Genomic DNA, 23816 nt, shown 5'->3' with positions numbered 1-23816 from the left:
AGAGAGCTCTTTTTGTTCAGAGTATCACCAGGTTGAATCACCACCAGGTTTTGCGGTCTGTCACCATCCAATTTTTGAGTTCCTAGCCGTTTTGACTTCACAAATTACACTCGTGCTGTACAGCTACAGTAAGACGTCTCTATGCCATGCCAAGAATCCTAGACCACTGTGATATCACCACTCTTGCGCTACAGCTAGTTTACAATCAATAAAATTGTTGCTTGCATGAGGGAGACTGCACAGATGGTGGATTACTTGGCCCACCTGCCACACTCGTGCAACAGGATGGCCTTTCAGATACTTGTATACAGTAAGTCATAAGACATACTGGGAAGTGGACCAAGGCAGGGTGGGAACAGGATAGTGCATGGATCCACTGGCCATTGCACCCGATGGACAAAGACTACTTACTTACAGGGGGGAGAGATAGCTCAGTGGTTTGCGCATTGGCTTGCTAAACCCAGGGTTGAGAGTTCAATCTTTCAGGGGACCATTTAGGGATCTGGGGCAAAAATCTGTCTTGGGATTGTCCTGCTTTGAGCAGGGGGTTGGACTAGATGACCTCTTGAGGTCCCTTCCAACTCTGATATTCTTTGATTCTACTCTGACTGGGAATGCTACTTCTGTGTTCTGACAGCAGTGGCAGTCATGCAGCAACACCACTGCTTCTCTAGAACCTGGGGGGGGGGGGGGGAAAGGACTGATTTCCTCCTCTCCCACCTTGACCCCACAGACCTCCCTCATATCAAGCCCAATGGCTTGGGCTTGGCACAGGAAGGAGAGAACATATGCCTCCTGGCTACAGTGGTTAAAGGCAATACTCTGCCTGATGATAGCTAAAGTGCCTAACTGCCTACAATCTTGGGGAAGGCAGGACATAATGTCAGTGAGGTTTAAGGTATTACAAAAATAATCCAAAAACCCAACTCTATGCAACATAGAGAAAGATAAATATTTGGATAACAAGGCCCTTAAATCTCACTTAGCTACAGTGGGTTCCATACACTTTGTCATAGGATGATGGGTTATAACAGATGAGTTTATGGTATCTTAATGATGCTCCTTCTGTATAGTAGAAGTTTTTAATCCCAAGCCATTCCAGCAGGATGTTCCAGAATGTGTTTTATTCTACATTTTGCATCAGTTGTCAAAACAGTTAGTGAGTCAGACAGTACATTCTAGGTGTAGTCGCAGAGCAGGGGGCTGGACTAGATTACCTACTGAGGTCCTTTCCAGCCCTACATGTCTATGAAAAGCAAATTCATTCTATGAAAAGCAAATTCTCTGATAAGCCAAATTCATCCTTGATGTAACTCCACCGAGGTGCAGGGACGAATTTGGCTCAGTGATTCAAAAAACTGATTTCATATTCTTTGATCTATCATCTAGAACAAAATGCAGCTACAGGACTCAAATCCTTTTGTGATTAAAATACATGAATCACCATATTACACCTTCTTTACTAATACGTAGGCTTGGAAGGATTAGATTTTTATCAGTAAGTGTCAATTTCACCATACACATACAAACTGTCAAAAAAATATTTCCATCGATAACAATCGAAATTTACAGATAGGTAAAGTAAGAAAAATGCTGTTTGGACCCTTATTAGAGTTTGATTTAAGGATATTTACTTTGTATATTGTCGAGACGTTGGCTGCCCCATAATTTCTCTCTACTGTGAACATTTAAATTGATCAAAATCTAAAATACTTTAAAATAAACAGCAATATTATCCATCAAAATTATTAAAAAAAAACTGAATTCTGGCAAACCTAGTGATACAGAATATTTCCACCATAGCACTGATTCAGCAGAAGGGGCCAAATTATGCCTCATTTACAAAAATGAATCCCTAATGAACCCCAAACATACTTTCTACTTTATTATCTTGATGTTGCTACTTATGTTGGTATAAAGTCTCTGCCTCTGTATCTGGTGCTGTTGGTGTCTTTGCACATACAGTCAGCCTGTAGCTCAAGGGGAACAGTTTGAATACTCAGTCACACGTCAAGATGCCGAAAATCAATTCTAAACCCTGAAAGATAGAACTACTCACAGAGAAGGTCACTAAACACAACCAGCTGCTCTGCTGCGCTACAAGCCTGAAGGCAGATTCTACAAAAAGGTCATGGGTATCCCAACACACACACACACACACCCACCACAAGTCCATCCCTCCCCACTCTGTTTCACTACGGTAAGAGGGACATACCTGTAGGGGACCATAAATATTTATTGAGTAGGATTTACCTTATATTGAGCACATAAATATGGGGGACAGAATGTTGATCCCTGGTGTTGCAGGATAGCAGAATTCTGCCCAATTCATCAAAGAAAGATCTTGAGATTGAAATATCATCCTTGTCATGCTGCCAAGGTCAGTGATAAACTGGGTTAATTGTAGTAAAGCAAGGCTGCACAAGTTAGGCCTGCCTATGTACCGTATCAATCCAAATTAGTGCAAGGAAAGCTAGGGTAATGAACAGGGCCAATTTTAGGGGTTGGCGAGTAGGACCACTCAGCTTTTTCAGTTTTTTTCTGGGCAGCCCTCATTATGAATCAGTTTCTCTTGCTTGGCAATACCCAGCCTGCACCTTTTCCCCTTCATTTTCTGACCCATTTCAATGCTCAATCTCTGTCTCCAGTCCCCTCCCATCATCTCCTGAGCAGGTCACCTGTTGAGAACTAGCCTCTGAGAGGCGGAACCTAGGTTTCGTTTGTGCACAGCTTATATAAGAGGGGCGTGCAATGCAGTCTTTTCGGGCAACTTACACAAAAATCCAACATAACTGAGGCATAACTAATTCATGAAAAGAGAGCTTTGTGCCAACTGCAATTATGGCATTACCTTTTCAGCTTGGTGTGGTTTAACTTTAGCAACTAGCGCAGGTTTTACTTTTGGCTACAGAAGTATTTACCCTAATTGATGTCGTCTGGGAGGGGGCATCCCAGGGGGTAAGAGCCAATTAGTGCACCTGTGACTGATTGAGTGCCTCCTAGGGTGACCAGATGTCCTGAATTTACAGGAACAGTCCTGATTTTGGGAGCTTTTTCTTATATAAGCACCTATTACCCCCACCCCCTGTCCTGATTTTTTACACTTGCTATCTGGTCACCCTAGTGCCTCCTGGCCTGGGTGGGGAGAGGCTGAGGGCGAGCTAGGTAAGGATCATTAGGTATCTGGGCCTTATAAGGAAGCTGAGGGAACTCAATAGTGGAGAGACTAGACTCTCCTGGAAAGAGAAACCCACGGAGAGTAGCTCAACCCAAGAGGAGCGAGTTTAGCAGAGAAAGAAGAAACTAGGAGGATCTAGGGGGAAGGCAGAGGCCTGAGAACCAAATGGAGGTTGTATTAAGCACAGGTTGCAGGAAAGCTGCACAAGAGGGCTTGGGGTAGGAAGCAGCTCAGGGAACAGAAGCACACCTGAAGCAGCAGGCCTAGCTGTTTAATACAGGGTCCCTGGACTGGAACCCAGAGTAGAGAATGGGCCAGGGTTCCTCTACCAGCCCTGGAGAAGAGGTGTGCAAGCCCAATGTAAGGAATATTGAGCCCAGGGTGGGGCTGAAGACTTATCCCAAAGGGCAGGCCATGGAATCTGCCAATAGTGGGGGGCTGAAGGCTCTTATGTTGGGACATTTTGTGAATTTTCATATTAGACCTTCTTGTTATCCTGGAAGGGAATGGATTTTTATGTGACTTGGCCAGAGGGCAGAGATATGGAACACCTGGTGAGAGGCAGCCTGCAGGAGGTGCCGGAGACAAGGGGCCCTTGCAGCATCAAACCTGACAAAAGGGGGTGCTACAGGTGTTGAGTATACTACTTTACATAACCTAACATCAGCCTTTTCTGAAACTGTCAAGAGAAAATATACACAGCATCATCGCAGATCAGGTTCTGCCTCCAGATGGTAGTCTGCAGCTACCAATGTGGTAAAAGGGAGTTTCACACAGGCACCAGATGGTAGAATGTGGTTTGATAATTTTCTTCTAAACTATTCCAGATACAACAGCCTGTCTCCTATGCAAAATTCCCTGGTAGAGATCTACAGGAATCTATAAAGGATAAGTAGTGTTGTCCATAGTGTAACCTCACCGAAGTTAACAGCAATATACCCTAGAAATAAATGTAACCCAATGCATTGGTTTTTTTAAATGGCCCTTACCTGTGTTACTAACAATATTTAGTCATTATATAGCACTCTATATTTTCAAAGCATTGTATAGTCACATGTTTAGAAGGACATAGAGGGGTATAGATGCAGCAAGTGGCACCGGCAATATGAGCCAGTGTTGGACTGTCAGGGGAGGGCCTGAAGAGCAGCCTAATGACTGGGTGGCATCACACCACCCATCAACGGAGAGCACTCCCTTCCTGGTAGGACGACTGCCATTGGTCAGTCACTGGGACTGGCTTGCTGCTGCCTATAAAAGGCAGTGTCAAGTGGATGCCACTCCTTTCGGCTCTGCCTCCTACCCTGCAGCATGGTCTGTAACAATGTGTCTTGGTGAGTTAGTGGCGCAGCACTGCTGACCCCACATGTTCAAAAATCGTGAGTTAGCCCCTGTGCCTCCAAACCATGAGATTGGCTTAAAAACCATTACAAAAAATAAATCAGGATTCTTTTCATTTTCCTTATGCTTTTTGAGCCTTCATGGTGCTCTGCGGTCACATTCTCAAACTTTTTCCTGTAATCATGAAGAACAGAAATTTACTTTTAAAAAAGAAAAAGAAAAAAAGTGAGAGATTCTCCCATAGAATCATAGAATATCAGAGTTGGAAGGGACCTCAAGAGGTCATCTAGTCCAACCCCCTGCTCAAAGCAGGACCAATTCCCAGCTAAATCATCCCAGCCAGGGCTTTCAACCCAGCTAAATCAACCCAGCCATAATCAATTTAGTCCAGAAATTGGGCTTTAAGTCAAGCATCAAATATCACTAAAGTTGGCAACACAGAGTTTGGGGTCTGCTCACTCAACCCCACAAATATTATATCTTTTCTCTTAATAAGGCAACTATACAACAAGATATGTTGTTAGAAGCTGGATCCACATATGCACTGTCTGTCTTTCTGAGGACTTTCTAAGGTGATTGGAACTCAGGTGTCTAAGCCAGGTACAATTTAAGAGCACAGTTTGTGTCCTAAATGGCAGTTTTCTCACAGCACAATGTTATGATTGTTGTGATTTCCCACGGATGCAGCATGGATGGGTCTGCCAGCCTGTTTAGGTCTTGCATACGTTAGATGCTCAGTAGTATTAGTACCACTGCATGGAGAAGAGGAGGATGCAATAATAGAACTAACTGCATGGCTGCACCAGTTCTGACCCATTGCTCTGACATGTTAATCTTTTTAAGGCCAATTAAATAAAGTTACAGCATTTTGAATATTTTGGATCAGATTTTGCAACCTTTATTTGGGCTGGTGAGCATTTTATTCCATGCAAGTAGCACCAGTGGTTTCAATGGTTCCTTGTGTGAATAAATGCTTACCAATGTGTGTGAGGGTTGCACAGTCCAGCCTCTTTGTACTTTTGCATCTGTCCTTGCTGGTCTCCACCCTCAGCAGGAGAGAGCTGCTGATGAGAGGAAAGGAGCAAGTCCAAGAAAAAAGAAAAGCAATTGAAGAATGGCGTTGGTAGAGATGGAAGAGTAAGTCACAAGGGAGGAGTGGGTAAATCAAGTTAAGGGGACAGAACAGATATAACTTAAAATTTTTTCACTTCAAGGTCCCAGAAACAAAGACAAGGTTTTCATCTCGAGGCCAAAAGACTAAGCAGAGACCGGGACTGGAAAGACACACCGCGGTGAATGAAAGGGAGAGTGAGAGTAGGGCCAGACACCAGGTTGGGGTCATCACCCTCAAGCTGGGGGACAACAACAGCTGCTGGAAACTGTAAGAGATCCCAGGAGTTTGGGGAACAATAACTAATGGGAAGATGTGCAGCTCTAGTGAAGGGGTTGGGGAGAAATAAAAAGGGAGGCTGAAAATTTCCAGACCCTGTTACTCAACCATCCTGCAGTAGCTGCTCATACTAAGTGTAAGGCTTAGAGCCAGAAGATAATATCCAGATCAGGGGAGGCCCAAAGAAGATATCAGAGACAGGAAGTCTACAGGACCAAACAGACTGGAGAGCTTTTTTACCAAAGTCACCAACTTTCCAGCACAGCCCCTTTTGCAAGGCGGTAGGATACATCTGAGGCTAACAAACACAGTCCAAAAACTTAGCTATTTCCTCTTTATTGCTCCTCAGTTTTGTTTTTCTTGTGATCCATCCAATTCTAGTACACTGGAAATAGGGTTATTTGAATTTGTTTTGGGTTACTAATTCAATTTAAAGGTTCTCATAGTTTTTGCTCAAGAATGATTTTCTTGTGAACCTCTGCCTGCATTACATTTCTGTTCCTTAAAAAAACAAAAATCTTAATTCTGGGACAAATTTTCCTCAACCTGGCCATTTATGTGTCCACAGTCAGTGGCATTCACAATTTTTTGATGCACTAGCACCCATGTGCGAATGGGATTTGTGTTGGCTCCATCCTATAAAGCACATGTGCGCTTATATTTAAGCATGTGAGTAGTTCCAACTCAATGGGGGTACTCACGTTCTTCAAGTTAAGTGTGTGGTTATGTGCTGTGCTGAATCGGGGCCAGAGTACCCTGCATCTTGCAGAACGAAGCCCCAAAGCGCCAATCCTACAAATACTTACACTGAAACTGTACAATGCAGAAATTAACCAGTGCAATAATTAGGCCTCGAGCCTGCAAACCTTTAGGATCAAGAGTAAGTTCACTCATGTTGGGGTTACTCATAGGTGTAAAGTTGCCCACATGTGTAGGATCAGAGCCTATCCATTGCATTGGCAAGTTGTGCATGCACAAATACAAGATCTTTATTGAAAATGTGAAAATCAAATATGCAATGATTTTTAACCATCATCTCTCACTATGCAAGGAAGTCCTCCTTCTCCTAATAGCTTGATCCAAACTGTGCTTACAATACATGAAATGTATCCAAGGAAACTAGAAGACAGCTGTGTTTGTTTTTTAATTTGATGAAAGAGAAACTTTTGAAGGACTAATTTTAATGGAGACCCCACAAAGCTCAGAGTGTTGTTTTAAATGTTAAGAAAACAGTTATCCTAAAAAAATGAAATGGGAAACCCAATCCAGTTAATTTGGTGAGGTTATTCTTGACTTTCTAATGCAAAGGCAAAAAGGTAAATTAACTTTCAGCACTACACAAGAAACAGGTAAAAAACCACGACTTCAGCTATAAAACTGAAGTTTTAAGATTTAAAGAATATTTGGGCTCAAATTCAATGGTGCTCTGAAGTTGGTCAATTAATGGCATTGGCTAAAACCAGGTGCTGTGTAAACTTTACCACACAGCACTCAATCCTGACAAGTGTTATTCCAGTCTTGGATCTCTACTGAACACACAGACTGCCAAACCAGCCGAATTAAATGGTCAAGTTAGGCTAAAACCAACCAACAAATTCTTTGCATGGCTGAAAGCAGTTCCTCAGAGGTAAAAGTCGAGTAATTCCCACCAACTGGACCAGCATCCTTCCCCTTGTCATTTTATTTCTAGCAGGTTTAGTTAGGGCCAGATTTTTTGATGCCTTTACATTGACTCCACAAGTAGTTTATGACTTTTACTTAAGGAATGCTCTTGTAAAATGGCTTCATGTTAATACATGATTTACATTGATGTCCACATGTTTTGTTTCCAAATTAATAAGAAATCCATCCTCATTTAGGGGGACCAGATGTCTCGATTTTATAGGGACAGTCCCGATTTTTGGGTCTTTTTCTTATATAGGCTCCTATTAGCCCCCACCCCTGTCCTGATTTTTCACACTTGGCTGTCTGGTCACCCTATCCTCATTCATAAGAACTTCTTGGACCCATTTATTTTTAAACAGTGCTACTATGTTTTATCTAAGTACAAAAAAGTTATCAATTAAGTTGCTTTGCCAGGAAGTAGAGGAGAGGGAGTGAATCCGCAAAACAATGCAGCTTGCCTGGGTCTCCTATGGCTCCCTCTGCATGGATGTCAGGGGTTGTGTGTCTGAACACCTTACCCACACTGCTGGGATGAACAAGCTCCCCTCCTCTGAACAACGGAAAGGAGACTTGGCAAGGAAACTTCATGGCTTGCCCTTCTAGCACTATTCCAAGGGCTTCTTTGCAGGATGGAGCAATCTGATCTAATAATAAATCCCAATAATATTGAACATCTGTCAAATATTCTGGAAGAAAATGAGAGCAATATGTATTATGTGTCCTAAGGGGAGGGGACATCCTCCCTGGGGAAGTGGTTTCAGTGGTGGTGACTTTAATAGGAAATTGACATTTGCTCACTGAGAATACCTGTAACTACCAAATATTTTTTTCCTAATTTGAACAAACTGCAAACAAGTAGAGAGCTAAAAATGACAAAATCCCAGAGAGGATGCTTCTCCGGGGTATCAGGGACACCCCCCCCCTCCCCAACACCTGCACCATTATCTTCCCACCTACATGGTCCCAGATGAAGAGCCCTAAGCCCCTTTGATACTCCTCTCACCAATATCCCCTCCCTCAACTATCCCAGAAAGGAGAGTTCTGAGGCTCCTCTGCTCTGTGCTCTACAATAGCCTTCTCCCAATCTTTGCTCCTCCTCTACTCTGCTGAAAGAGGACAGCCAATCCCTCTCCCTAGCTCAAGAACATGTCTCTCTAGAGGCCAGAAGAGACTCAGGCCTGTATCATGATCCCCACCCCCAAAAAATCATCCATTCTGCTGTTGTGTAGAACAAAACCTGGCATTCCTACCTTCAATGCCCCTTTCCTGGCTTTCTTGAAGTTTAGTACCTAGTAAGTTATGGTAGTACAGAGAGATATAGAAAAGAAGAGACAGGGAGGAAGAGGGAGTCTCCTGACAGCTTCATTCCCTAGCTCTTGTCTAATGTGGACATTCATCTAGCCTCACACCAATAGCAATGCATGCTCAGAGTGCACCAGTTTCTTCCCTTGGCAGCCACTCCTGTCCCATCCTGTCCCCTCAGATGATGCCTTTTTGGTGCATGCCAATAAAGTGAGTTCCGACCAAGTTCAATACTTACATTGGCCTGCAGCCAAAAGTGTAGGTGGTGGTAAATAATATTTCCACTTATTGCAATCTAATTTCCAGTGACACCCACAAATTGATCTGTTGCATGCAGCGATGGACTAACTTTTTCTGTTGCCTGTGTCAGGGATTTAAAATGTTGCCTGCCTCCAGTCTAGATCACTAAAGGGCAGGGGGTTAAAAACTTGCCCACACAGCCTGTAGACTGTCTAAGGTACTGATACTGAATTTGTCAAACAGACAAATCTTTAAGAATACAGAAACACACACTGGACAATGTGTCCAAGTAACCCTAAAAGCAAACAGCAGGCTTAAAAAATTCATGCAATCTGATTAAACAGGACTGAAAACAGCATTTTGCTCTTTCAACTACTGATGTTACAGTGGGCCTCGAATCCAACCCATATGTTAACAGAGTATGTCACTGACTGTGCAGTATCCATCAGTAGCCAACACAGAAAAACAAAGAGGAAAAATTACAGCAGCCAATTCTAAAACTAGCACAAACTGCCCAATGTCCTTTTGAATTATGTCAAAGAGAGAAGATACCGACCAATGCTCCTGTATGTTAAAGAAATAGTCTCCAGTCACAGAATCCATACCCTATTCTCAGTGATTTAAACTACTCTTTTGTGGCTGGGTTGTGTTTCAGTCCAGTTCCCAGGGGAATAGATGAGCATCTCCCATTACTCATAACTGGAGATGCACGTCCAACTCCAGAGCCATTGGGCAAAGAACGTGCGTCTCTAAGAGAACAGCTAATAGGGTGACTAACATTTTTGTGGGCTGGAAGGTTAATGTAAATTGGAGATGAATAATTACTGTATATAGTAGCCCTTTATCCCTGTAAAGCCTACAAACCATAATTCCCCAAGGAAAAGCAACAGGGGTGAGCGTGTGTGTGTGTGTGTGTGTGTACCTACGTGTACACAAGCTCCGATTAATCTCATCAGTTTGCTTTCCTGGAAACTGGATGCCCCAGATGCCATTGTTTCCATTATAAATGTTCATCTGCTCCAGTTTCTGCTTGATTTTCTGTAGCTTGCTTTGCTTAAGTGATTTATTTTTGTAAATGAACATTCTTAGCACAACCCTGATTTTAATTTAGCGTTTTGGCTATGGTTGTCTAAGCCACATTCTTTTTAATATTTAAAAAAGACTGTATGGCAGATAGAAATCCTGAGTAGCACCGTAAAGAATTACTGAATTATTAATTGCTGTCATGCACATCAAACAAGAATTTCAAAAGGGGACTTTTTGTTATCTCAAACGCTATGAGTTTGGTATGAGAGCAGAGACAACACAACCACAAACATATCCTGTGAATTAAAACTGTTCTTATCAACTCCCCTTCAAAGGGTAGTTACCTTATAATTCTTTAGCAAAATAAGCCACTTCATTCATTCATCTCAAGCAACATGTTGAAATTAATAAAACCTATTTTACTTCAGACCATATTTGCTAATATTCTTATAATGCATTACTATATTTATCTGCATTTAAACAGCACCTATTACCATTGCATCTAAGCTTTAATTAAACTAGCATCATTTATTGACCACGCATGAAGTGACAGAGTATTTATTGTAAGCTTTGGCAAGGTCAGTTATGTTTTTAACACACCAGATGATGTAAATGTGGATCATTACATTTAAAATAGGCAATATTAGAGAGAAAACAACATTCTGGTATAGGCAAAAACCATAAACATGGGGGATTTCTTTCCTCTCATAAGTGAATTATGTATGGGAAAGCGTTTTCAGTGATGGGGTGTTTTACCAAAGGTGTGCAGATTTACACAGAGAACACATATGCACACAGAGTGATTTACAAAGGGTTTGTATCTATGATCCCATGCTCTACTCTCATCTTCTGTTTGAGTCTATTTATGGACAGAAAAGGAGACACAAAGGGGCAAAAAAACAAAAACAACAATCAGAAACACCAGCCCAGAAAAGCAAAGTTGACAAGGAGACAGAAAGACTGCTTCATTCAGCTTGTCTCAGCTGCTTCCATATTTCAAAAGTGGAAAGCACTAGAGAAGTATTGCTATTATTAGTCCTTCCAATCAGATGCAGGCTGTGTGTGGCATTGTTTTAAGCCCTTGGCAAGATGCTTTGTAGTTTACACACACACACACACACACACGTATTGCATACCAAAAATTTCTCCATTAAAAAGACAATACATAGACACACACAGAGACCACAACAACAGCACGACTGTGAGTACTCACAGCTCTGAGTACAGGAAGTGCAGATTGCCCACATTGTCTATGTAGTTTGCAGGACTTAGCCAAGGTAGGACCAGTAACAGAAGAGCCTTCATTTTCAGCGTAGGGCTGGCACTGCTGCTAGGTTTCCTCCTTCCCACTTTTTCTCTGCCTGCTGATGGGACACAGAACTTCAAGCTTGTCAGCCAAACCCTTTCTAAACGAGCCTTTCCATTTCAACGCAATTGGTAGCACATTATGAATCAAGTTTAAATCCCTTAAACGAAGCTATGCTGAAAAATCATTGACCTGTAAGAGGATTACTTGATCTGATTCTCAGATGGGTAGATGTGAGGGTTTAGGGACAGCACAGCATGGTTGGCGAGATAGTGACTTATGCTGCAGAGCAGGCTGATGCACAGGAAAGAGACCTGCCTCCTGCAGTATTCAGAGTGGTTCTTCAGAAGCAGCTGGTACATTTACATCACTGGCCAGAAGCAGATGGGTTATGAGCTAAACTGCATCAGAGAAGGGTGTAGTAGTCTCAACATGGCAAATGAACCTCCCTCCCCCGCAGCTCCAAAGCAAGCAATGTAGGATGACCACACCTTTTTAAAGTAAAATACCACAAAGGAGCTTAACTGATTGAACTGGAATCAATAACCAATCTAAATTCTCAGTATTCAGCTAGATGTTTTTGTGCAAAGGTAATTTAAATATGAACCCAGGACACATCTTCTCTGTCTTTTTTAAATAATACAAAGAACTAATTTTAAATGAGAATGTTTTTAATGCATGTTTGTGCCGATTCCAGTTATAAGCAATTAAAGTTCTCTTATTAAGCACAAGCATAAATATGCAAGAAACTCACCTTGTCCTATCAATTATCTCATCTGTGAAAAGGAGGGAGCTTTCATTTTCTCTCTGAGAAAAAGAACAGGCCAGAGACAGATTTATAAAAGAATCTGTCAATAGCTGGCTACACTGATGACTCTAATAGAATCCACTTTGATTTATTCACTGAGAACAACAGTCACATTTAGCAGAGGTTTCAGTCTGGGTTTGAGTTGCTCCCTCCACAAGCATCAGACTACTTTATTAGCAGAATCATACACCTTCTCCCTCCCATATTGATTTGCCAGTGCTAAACAGAACACTGTCATTTCAATCTGTGTTTTGCCTAGATGAGACAGATTCCTTGCTTGAAGCACATGCAGCCCTTCTTGTCTCCTGTACTATTATGGACTGGAATTCAGACTGCAAGTGGGGTTTCTGCACCTCACTGGGCTAAAGTAGTCACAAGCAACAAAGAGTGGTAGTGATAATTACCAAATGGTTGCATCAAAACAATTAATACTCTTTATCTACAAATATAGGGTTTGAAAGTCTCCTAAGTAGGTCATTCTGGTATAGGGGCAAGGAAACTCGGCCAGCTGGTACTCATGAAGTTTCCTCTTAACTCTTACTTTGGGGAGGGGTTTGCTTGTGTGGGTTGCCTCATGACCTCATGGAAAGTGCAGTGGGTTTGTCCTTCAAAAACTGTAGATCACCCAAGTGCCATCCACAGAGAGAAGCCTACAATAGTTATACAATCAGCAGTTCTACTGAGATCTAATTGAAGGGTATCCAAAAGACATACACAAATTGTATGAATTGTGGAGAAGAGAGAGGCTGGTGGAACTAGAGTCTTCCAACTAACAGAGTCTTGAATCAAATACACTTACTGTAGAGGAGCAGCAAAGTTGCACAATAGTATTATACAGCCAAAGCACTATGGTTAGTTCACTACTATCACTATTAATACTTTTTTCATGCCTCAGATAAGAGTATTGGCCAAAGGTTAAAACTTTAAAGTGACATTGCTAACTCATCCCCTTTGAAAGAGAGAAAGCTAAAAACAACATAGAACACACCACAGCTGATCAAAAAAACAATCAGAACCAGGAAATTAAAAAAAGGAGGTGATTAAATCATGAGTTTTCAAATACCATCACAGTGAGCAATGAAATCTAATTTCAGAACTACATATGACCAATATGTAGCCACAAATTATGGTTGCATAAACACCAAGGAACAAGCACATGCATGTTGGGGGCCCACATTTTAAAATGTCTTTCAGTTTTGACAATACAAAGTTGGCCAGATCCGTGGGTGGTGTAGAGCAGGATAGCATCATTGAAGGTCACAGGTAAAGGGCTCAAAAACACCTACATAATTTAGGAGCTTAAGTATCATTTTCAAAAGTGATTTAGGAGCCTAAGTGCCACTGACTTTCAATGGGATTTAGGCTTCTAAGTGTTTAAGTCATTTCTGAAATTGGGCCTGAAGTGCTTTTGAACATCTTACTTGATAAGTTCTTCTCAGTTTCACATATAGGTAACTTTTAAAGAAAGAGAAGGCAATTTATACCCCCCTTATAGCAACTACAAAATATTTAAGATATCCTACTCCCAATAACTCAAAGATCATTTTGGATTATTAAATACACATGTTTACTGTACAAATTACCATGGAGATATCCTCCTTGATCAGCCCCAGGATACTGCCCAAAAGAACTTAGTGTATTTGAGTTTGTTTGTTGTAGTGAGGAGAATAAGAATATACTCAAATGAATGGGCAAATTTAATCCTAACTTAATTCCTTTGAATACAATGAGCTTCTATCAGGGCTGAATTTGAGAAATCTGTGTTTAAATTAACTGTCCATTATAAGCAGCATGTGTTGGACTCCTTTCAGGTTACTGATGCTTTCACTCCCTTCTCAGACAAACAAACAAGCAAGCAAAAAACAAAAGTTGGGGGTAGGACTTACCCAGTTTGGAAATGCTGTTCAAGGTCACAACGTTGCAAAACCTCTGAGCAGTGTTCTGTGAAAGGGCAGCTAACCATTAGCTTATCCAGGAGTTTATTTACTAGTATGTTGGACTTTCTGCAAGACTGTAGAATCAAAATTTTGCGATCCACAGGGCAGAAGTCTTTTTCCACTAGGAAGTTTGTAAGGCAGACTGTGCAGTAGGTGTGACCACAAGGAGTGTCCAGTGGCTGGATCAAAGCTTGCAGGCAGATGTGGCATATTAGATCATCATCCACTTCTTCTGTGTAGCTGTACAGGTGGTTCTCTTCTGGTAAATGTGGTTGGCCACAGGTGATACATAATGGTTGAGGGCTCTCCTCCGCTTCTTCTGACAAATCTTTTTGACTCATGATAAGATCTGATGTGATGCAAAACAGAGCAAATAAAAACTGCTCTCTATTTGGAAGAATATCAACAAGTTCTGCGAGATAGCAAACCTGTAGGAAAAAGCCACAGAATTACATTTTGGGGTGGCTGTTTTTAAACATCATTTATGATTTATCTGGATTTGCTGTGCCTTGTAAGAAAATGCTTTAGTGATTTTTACAGAAAGAATGCACAATTAGGGCAGGAAAATAAGAAAATGAGTTAACCCTATAACTTATGTTTTTTTCTTGCTGTTCTTTACCATCCCCTCTCCAAAAAAGGTATTCCTGCGGGGTGAGGGGGTTAAATAGGGAGGAGAGGGGAGAAGGTTGCAAGAACTTAAGGCTTAAAAACATTAAAAAAAACCCATAAAATCAGAGTCTGAGCACTTTAACTTCTCTAAGGTACCTGAGTTTAAAGCAGGCAAGTCAGCTGATTATTTTTTCCCTACAGGAAAACTTGGCAGTGACAAAGCAGCACCATGTGAAGGCAGAGCAGCGTGACACTGCATGTAGAAATATCATTAAGAATAAGGGTTACCTCCCCTGCCCAGTCCAACACAGAATGGGAAGCCACTTGTAAAGTAGATGTAAAGGAAAATAGTTAGGTTCTGAATTAGCACTACGCTCATATCATATGCTGCACTTTTCTGCACTAATAAACGTTTATGACCCTTCTTCTAAACATTGCTTCAGCTATAGAAGAAAAGAACAATAGACATAAAACATTATAATTCAAACAACTAGTGAGTAAGACTATCTCCTTATAGAGATCTGAAGGATGGATCTTTGGGGCAGAAAATATTTGTAGGGATTAAATTATGATCTGCCTTCACTGGATTTACATGTGTGTACTTCCACTGTCTTCAGAAGAATTACTTCTGATCTACACCAGCATGAGATGAGAATAGGTCCTTTGTATTTTTATTTAATAACTGTCAGTCCAGGCCAGTTTCTAGTGGAAACATGTCATCACCAAATCTGGACACCCTATTGGCAGTCCCAGAGGCAACAGGGATTGAACATGAAGAATTAACTACCCTCCAACCCCTAGAGATGAAGCCTTTAAATCATGGTTGTCTCAGGCACATTACTAGAATGGTTTGAGGGAGGGCTGCATACTGCTGCCGCTGCCCATGCTACACCTGTTCTGTGAATAAACCAGACAATTTCAGTCTTCAGGGCCGTCAGTCCAGCCTCTTTCACAAACTAAACATTTACTTTTATAAAAATGCAAAACAGGGTAGCTCAGTGGTTTGAGCATTAACCTGCTAAACCCAGGGTTGTGAGTTCAATCCTTGAGGGGGCCACTTAGGAATCTGGGGCAAAATCAATATTTGGTCCTGCTAGTGAAGGCAGGGGGCTGGACTCCATGACCTTTCAGGGTCCCTTCCAGTTCTATGAGATAGGTATATCTCTATATATTATGTAATATATTGGTCCACAGGGAAGTATAACACTATATACTACAGAGCAATGCACATATAAATATCTTACAGCCAAGCACCATCAGGTTTCTTGCTTATTGACCAAACCCAACAAACGTGAAACTCAATTTTTTACTTCTCCAATTATATGAAGATTTTATAGACATTCTCTCTCTACACAAGAGTACATTTTACTTACCATAAATGCTGAACTAGCTAGCTGCTGCAGGACTGATTATGAAAAAACATAAATGTAACTTTCAATTTTGTGTTTTCATTTTTAAACTCCTCTATCCCACCTTCAATCATCCCTCCAAAAGAGTCAAAGCTGTTTTGGGTTCCATATTCTGAGGTATCACATCACAGAGCATGGAGGTAACAGTCTAAGACTCCGGTGAAACTTCCCCATGGCCTACTGCATATAGGCCTCAATTCAAAACAACCCTTGGGCATGCTCTTAAGTCCCACTGAAATCAGTGGGACTTAAGAGCATGTGCTGAATAGGGGCCTTAATTCTGAACACTGCATTACTTTCTCCGTTTCAGGATAACTGCACCTGTATGTTCCACCACTCTGTAGTCCACCCCAGGAGTGCCCATCAGGCCTCAGGTCTCCAGCCATCACCTGTCTCTGGGCAGGGACCCTTGTCCCATTCTCTTGTGATGGGTTTTTTTAAGACTCCCTGCCTTACACTGTGACTTTCCCAGCACTCTTTTTGAAGGCATACAGCAAGTTAAGGGTTAGAGCAAGGAACAGTATTCAGCACTCCAGACTCCCAATTTATTACTCTAATCCCCAGAACATGCTCTCTTTCTCTCCCATGCAAAAGGGTTATCCAGTTCATATTAGGTTCAGCTGGAAATGGTGTGATATTTCTAAGTGACTGAGATTATTTTCATAGTGACAACAGAGAGAGAGACATTGCTTCCCTAAGGCCACATCCTGGTATAGTAAGAAAGATCAACAAGACCCACTGCAAACAAGTCTAGTTGACATAGCCCTCTAAAGCAGCAATGTGTTAAGATACACTGGCAGACTCCTGTGGTAGAGACTGTAGGCAGTGGTATATCATGGAAATTACATAGCCTGTGTCAAATTTAGGGGAAATGCTACTGGCTGTATTTCTTTAGCGTACCCTTTGTAAGCAGATTCAGTACACAGTATTGTGCTGACTGGAATGACTTGATCTCTTGCTATATTAGACAATGATTTGGATACCACAGAAATGGTTAAAACAAAGAGAAAGTGAGACAAAATCTGTCCTAATTTACCCCCACACATCCCTAGATTTCACTGGGCCCATCATATGTATTTTCCATGGTTATGCAGTACACTTTTCCTTCATCTGGTTTACAATTATTAATAAGTGTGTGGCTATTATACCTGAATGGCAAAAGTAAAGTACTTGCTACTGTGCAAAAAAACCGAACACTGAGTTAAACTTGTATGGCTTAACTGTGATCACCTTATTTACACAAGCAGGCCTGTTAAATCATTGGGTCTGCTCAGTGATAAAACAATCACAATCTGGCATTTAATAAGAGATTATATTATCACCTATTTTGTATTTCAGGTATGGAAACCATTTGTCTAAAAGACTCCAGGAGAGGAAGGAATTAGTCTGTGATGTTTACAATAGTTTGTATTTATAGTACTGTGTTGTCATAACAACCTCCATAATTCACTTCATGTCTTTTTTACTGGCATGATGTTAAGCTAGTGTCACTGATTTTCTCTTTAAATGTGTGTGAAAATTAACCAAAAAGTTTAAATGAAAAATGATATTCTAAATTACTCTGAAACAATAATTGGGTGATTTTTCATTAATTGCAATGAATAAACATGATTAAGAAGCATTGATGATGCTTCACAACCATGCTAAAAGACAGGGGGCTTCGTTCTGATCTCATTTGTGAGATTATAATCAGGCCCAAGATTTCTTCCTCAAGGACTTTACAGATCTTCCAGCACTGAAGATAATGAGGGTGCAGTCCTGGTCCCACTGAAGTCAATAGGGAAATTCCTGTTGACTTCAAAGGGCTAGGATTTCCCCCCTGGGAATTCTGCCATTGTCTTCAACATGGGAGCAGCCCTAATGGCCTGATCATATAAAACCTTATTCTCAGAACTAGTTAACGGGACTAGTTGCATGGGAGAGTATTTTCAGGACTAAGCTTGTAGAGGGCACATCTATATTCCAGCTGGGAGAAAGCCATCCAGCCCAGGTACACAGATTTGCGCTAGCAGGGCTCCAGCTAGCATGCTAAATATAGCTGTGTAGATGTTGCAGCTCATGTGTTGTCCTTTAGTGTGTCTGTACAGCACCCAGCATAACAGAGCCTGAACTTTGCAGAGATAAATAATAAACAACATAGAAAAATCATGTGTAAATAAACAGGAACAACATATCAGACACACTGAGGTGATACTCAGGAAAATGATATAAACAGCAGATGAAGATAGGACAGTATCATCCAGGAGATTAACGCTGGAAAGCTTTGCAGAAAAAGGGATTCTTTTTTCTTATTCTGTTTTTAAAGTTTTATACAACTTTATACCACACTAGTATTAAAGTTGAAAGAGCCACGCTAACTTAGAATGGTTCTAAAATGCTGAATGAAAACCATCAGCTTGCGGACTTTAGTCATTGCAGATAGTCTTAATACTGAGCTGGTTTTTTAGATTGCACTGAAACGGAAATTTCCTTTATTTTTTGTAGCTGCTGTTGGGTATTTTGTATGTTTGTTCTATTAAATGAAGGAGAAAAGGTGGGCAATAATTGCTAGCTGAATTTGTAAAGTCCATCATTCAGATTCAGTTGGTTTCATGACTCTTGAACCCAGCTGCCCTTGACTAAACAAGTACAACCAACGCTAGGGGAATGTGGATCTTTGTCCCTACCTAGTGGCTGGTCCCCATAAGAGGGTACAAGTTTATTACAGCTGCCAGCTAATGCAGAGTTACTCATTTAGCTCAAATTGTAGTGACTCATGCATTTTGCCCTGTAGTTCCAGGATTCAAACCCCACTGTCAGTCCAAAGAGGGTCAAGTTAATAAAGTACACAGGAAAACATACCTCTTAACTGTTATTCTGTAACTTATGTTTAAAAACACCACAACTAAGAATTTCACACTTAGTGGACATGTGGTTGAATAACTATCTGACACTAGTTAAATTGATTCTAATATTGCTCTAATTATGCAACATTCATTATGAAACGAAGCAGTTTCCTGTGGGGGGCCATCCTAATTCAGCATTTCACAGTAATGTATCCTGTAATGCTCCTTTGCATTTAAACAACACCTTTCATATTGACATACTTTGCATATTCAGCCACCCAACCTCAGTACCTCAGGCATGGATAGAAGCAGCCAACTGGCATTTGGGATACTGTACAACCGTGATAGAAAACCATCAGACATTGACCCCTGCTCTTACAATATGCACCACATACTCTTTAATATCCACAAAGAGCAGAGGGGTGCTTTCATTTTTAAGCTCTTGATTGGAAAATTCACACAGTAAATTGCATAGAATTCAATTTATCTACCTATAGGCTGAAGGGCTGAGTCAACCCTCCCTAGATCTGAACGTTTGCTCCCAGGGCAACAAAGTATTTCAACCCTGACTTTTAGACCAATAAAATATTCTCTCATTCAGATCTTTAAAGCACAATTCCTACTATTCATACTAGAGCTGGTCAGCAAAATTCCAACACATTTTTGTTGTAAGTTTTGCCCATTCATCAAAATCAAAACATTTAGTACAGATTTTTCAATTTCAACAAAGTTCTGACGTGACCCTGGTAGGAATTCAATGAAACCCTAACTGCCGGGATATATCAGAAACCTGCCTGGTTTTCTGGCAGCGTGCCTGCCAGGCTCCTTGGCTGTCTTCCTGTTGGATTGCCTCGGAGGTAGGGATCCCAGGTCTTACAGGGTCCATGGCTCAAGGGCAATCAACCAGACAGACTGCTCTAAAGCCAGAGCTCCATTCCTTTTCTTGGAGAAGTTTGAAATTTTGTTTTTTGTTCCACATCAGGAATCAAACACGAATATCAATAAACATGGATCTCCACAGTGCCCCCAGTGATCGAAGCCACTTTAGATTGAGCAAAAACACCCTAATAGCATAGTATTGCAAGTTACTACCTGCAAGTTTTTAAGCTTTAGATCAAACTATGAAACCTAACAAAACCTACACTGCGCCTGCAAGTAACTTAAATAACACTGAACCAATTTCCTTGGAACATGGCTTATTCTGTGGATCTCATTGAAATGTACAAAATAAACAAAGTTGGAGAAATTGGTTTGTTGAGTTTTGTACACAAAATTTCTGATCAGAACATACGGAAACATTCTCTTTCTCATGCATGCACACACCCTTCTCAAACTGCCTGAACTGATCTTACTGACATTTTCACAAATATAAAATTAAACTTCTGAGACCCTGGATGGAAAATTTCAGCCCCAAAATAAATTATTTAAGAATATTAGGAGCAACTGAACAAGATATGTAGGGTGAAGGAGGGGAAAAGGAGGAAACAGGGGTACAGAACAAAGAGAAATATGAGAAAATAAAAGTTGCAGTTCATCTTTTACTATAGCTGTTACTCACACTATGATGAATATAAATATAAATGGACTTACCTTGACAATATGTAGTACTTCTGATGAGATTTAGTTTTGTTGCTTGCACAATTTAAATGGTCAATAATTTGAAAATATTCCACCACTGGTATAAGAAATAATTCAAAGTTCCTATTTCTTATACGGTTCAATAAAATCAATGTTTGACAGACAGAACCATGAGTAAACCAAAAGTTAAGATTACAAGTACGAGGACGAGTTGTGGCAAAATCAACAGACAGAGGCTAACTGCTTCACAAATGCATGCTCTATCTATACAGAGGAAGTCCATCATATGGTTCAAGCCAGATCATGTGAGCAATCATGATTAGCTCCTAAACTGCTTCCTAAACATGTGCTCCACCTAATTGCATAATAAATGCCATCAACATTCATGCACTAAATTGCACGGTGTAATGGTATTAATAGTTATGTAATATAAATTGTGTTACTCTGTAGTTTGGTTGATAGCCCTAAAATACTTTTACCAAACAGGTAACCTCTTTAGTAACATGACCGTATTTACAGCCATCTGACCAAATGATGATTTTCTTTATTTGGTAGAATTGCTGGTTTGACAGTATCACTTGATGCCCTTACCCAACTCCCACTGATTTAGACCATGGTTACTTTGGTGTGACAGAACACAGATGGCTACAGAACCCCTGCCTACACTGTGTGGTAACAAGAACCCATTCTGTATTTTAGCAGCTATAGAATAGCTTGGAATAAACTGCATTTGTTTTATTCCTCTGGATTTCTCACATGCACTCAGCTCATTAATTTAACTCCACTGGGAGTGTTTTATTCCAGCATTTTTATACCCAGGACATCAACGCTAAAAGCAATTTTATTTCCTCTCCCTCCCCCATCTATGACAGCCTGAAACTGGTAAATGCCCATATTTCCCAGGGAGTTACCCATCAGGGCAAAATGTGTTCCCCAGCCACTACCCTGGTTTCCAGCTGATCAGGGACCAGGAAGGAAATCTGCCTCTCTCTACATTCCAAAGTCCTGTACCCTAGCCTCCTTTAAAGAAACAGGCTGGCCCTCGCCTGCACACTGGGGAGCAGATCCTCAAGCTGCTCCTCAGCAATTTTCATCTAGCTGCAAAGAGAAGCTCTGCTGTTCTCCCTAGCTCTGTCTTCCCAAATAGGGAAATGGGCCATAGGTGCCGACTTCTTGGGTGCTCCAGGGCTGGGGCACCCACAGAAAAAAATTAGCAGGTGCTTAGCACCCACTGGTAGCCAGCTCCCCCCTCCAATCCAGAGCCTCCTGTAGACCAGCAGCCCCACGGATCAACTGCTCCCCCCTCCCTCCCAGTGCCTCCCAGCTGCTGCAATCAGCTTTCCTCAGCATGCAGGAGGCACTGGGAGGGAGGGGGAGGAGTGCGGATAGGGAACACTTGGGGGAGGGGCGGAAAGAGGCAGGGGCTTAGGGGAAAGGGTGGAGTGGGAATCGGAGCAGGGATTGAGCACCCTTCGGCAAAGGAAAAAGTCAGTGTCTATGAAATGGGCCCACAGGATACTCCTGGGCTGCCTTCAGTGGCTAAATAGGGGGGAAAGTAAGAGACTGGGTGGGGGAATGAAGTGAAAAAGGCAGATGGCGAGGCAGCTGGGAGAGGACAGGAAAAGTATAGCTAGAATGGTGTTGGAAGGAATTACCAGCAGGTTCTTAACCCCACTTTGACTTAGTTTAGTTAGAACAAGCAGAACATTTTCTATTTTGCATACCACAGCCTTCACTACAGAGGACGTGAGAGAGATTCCCACACCTGAGCCATTCTTTTTAGGTGACAAATCTGAGGAACTGACCCAGATTGAGGTGTCATTAGAGGAGGTTTTGGAACAAACTGATAAATTTAACAGTAATAAGTCACCAGGACCAGATGGTATTCACCCAAGAGCTCTGAAGGAACTCAGAAATGAAACTGCAGAACTCCTAACTGCGGTATGTAACCTATCAGTTAAATCAGCCTCTGTACCAGATGACTGGAGGATAGCTAATGTAATGCTGATTTTTAAAAAAGGTTATAGAGGCAATTGCAGGCCAGTAAGCCTAACTTCAGTACCAGGCAAACTGGTTGAAACAATAGTAAAGAAAAGAATTATCAGACACACAGATGAACACAATATATTGCGGAAGAGTCAACATGGCTTTTGTAAAGGAAATTATGCCTCATCAAACTATAGGAATTCTTTGGGTGGGGGTCAACAAACATGGATAAGGATGATCCATTGGATATAATGTACTTGGACTTTCAGAAAGCCTTTGACAAGGTTCATCACCAAAGGCACTTAAGCAAAGCAGGCAGTCATAGAATAAGGGAAGGTCATTTCATGGATCAATAACTGATTAAAAGATAGGAAACCAAGGGTAGGAATAAATGGTCAGTTTTCAGTGTTCAGAGCTAGGTCCCCCTAGAATCTGTACTGGGCCCAGTATTGTTCAACATATTCATAAATGATCTGGAAAAAGAGGTTGCACAAAACTGGGTGACCGGGCAACAAAATGGCAGATGAAATTCAGTGTTGATATTGGAAAATACAAGTATGACTACAAAATGATTAGGTCTAAATTAACTGTTACCACTCAAGAAAGATCTTGTCGTCATTGTGGATAGTTCTCTGAAAACATCTGTTCAATGTGTAGCAGAAGTCAAAAAAGCTAACAATGCTAGGAACCATTAAGGGATAGATAATAAGACAGAAAATATCATCAGGCCACCATCTAAATCCATACCCACACCTTGAATATTGCATGCTGTTCTGATCACCCCACCTCAAAAAAGATGTATTGGAATTGGAAAAGGTTCAGAAAAGAGCAACAAAAATGTTTAGGGATATGGAGCAACTTCCATATGAGGCAAGATTAATAAGTCTGGGACTTTTCATCTTGGAAAAGAGATAACTAAGGGGCAATATGATAGAGGTCTATAAAATCATGACTGGTGTGGAGAAAGTAAATAAGGAAGTGTTATTTACTCCTTCTCATAACACAAGAACCAGGGGTCACCCAATTAAATTAATAGGCAGCAGGTTTAAAACAAACATAAGGAAGTAGTTCTTCATACAATGCACAGCCAACCTGTGGAATCTGTTGCCAAGGGATTGGAAGGCCAAAAGTATAACTGAGTTAAAAAAGAATTAGCTAATTTCATGGAGGATAGATCCCTCAATGGCTATTACTCAAGATGCTCAGGGATGCAACTGCA

At 41.2% G+C, this 23816-nt stretch overlaps 1 protein-coding gene across 13 annotated transcripts in view; it reads right to left on the bottom strand.

Moving 5' to 3' along the window:
• LNX1 (ligand of numb-protein X 1) overlaps positions 1 to 23816 on the bottom strand; it is a 312361-nt gene that overhangs the window by 76012 nt on the left and 212533 nt on the right. For 8 of the 13 annotated variants that reach the window (XM_065598040.1, XM_065598039.1, XM_065598034.1 and 5 more), the window contains one exon: positions 14140 to 14618. In XM_065598040.1, coding sequence (XP_065454112.1) covers positions 14140 to 14531 — 392 coding nt within the window. In that variant the 5' untranslated portion in view covers positions 14532 to 14618. Of the gene's footprint in view, positions 1 to 11352; positions 11832 to 14139; positions 14619 to 20623; positions 20848 to 23816 lie in introns of those variants that run through there. The other 5 variants (XM_065598038.1, XM_008163742.4, XM_065598041.1 and 2 more) reach the window with 5 other exon arrangements.

Source organism: Chrysemys picta, chromosome 5 (genome assembly GCF_011386835.1).
Source record: "Chrysemys picta bellii isolate R12L10 chromosome 5, ASM1138683v2, whole genome shotgun sequence".
Classification (NCBI taxonomy): domain Eukaryota; kingdom Metazoa; phylum Chordata; order Testudines; family Emydidae; genus Chrysemys; species Chrysemys picta.
Note: the sequence above shows the minus strand (reverse complement) of the source record. Positions and strands in the feature narration are given on the sequence as shown.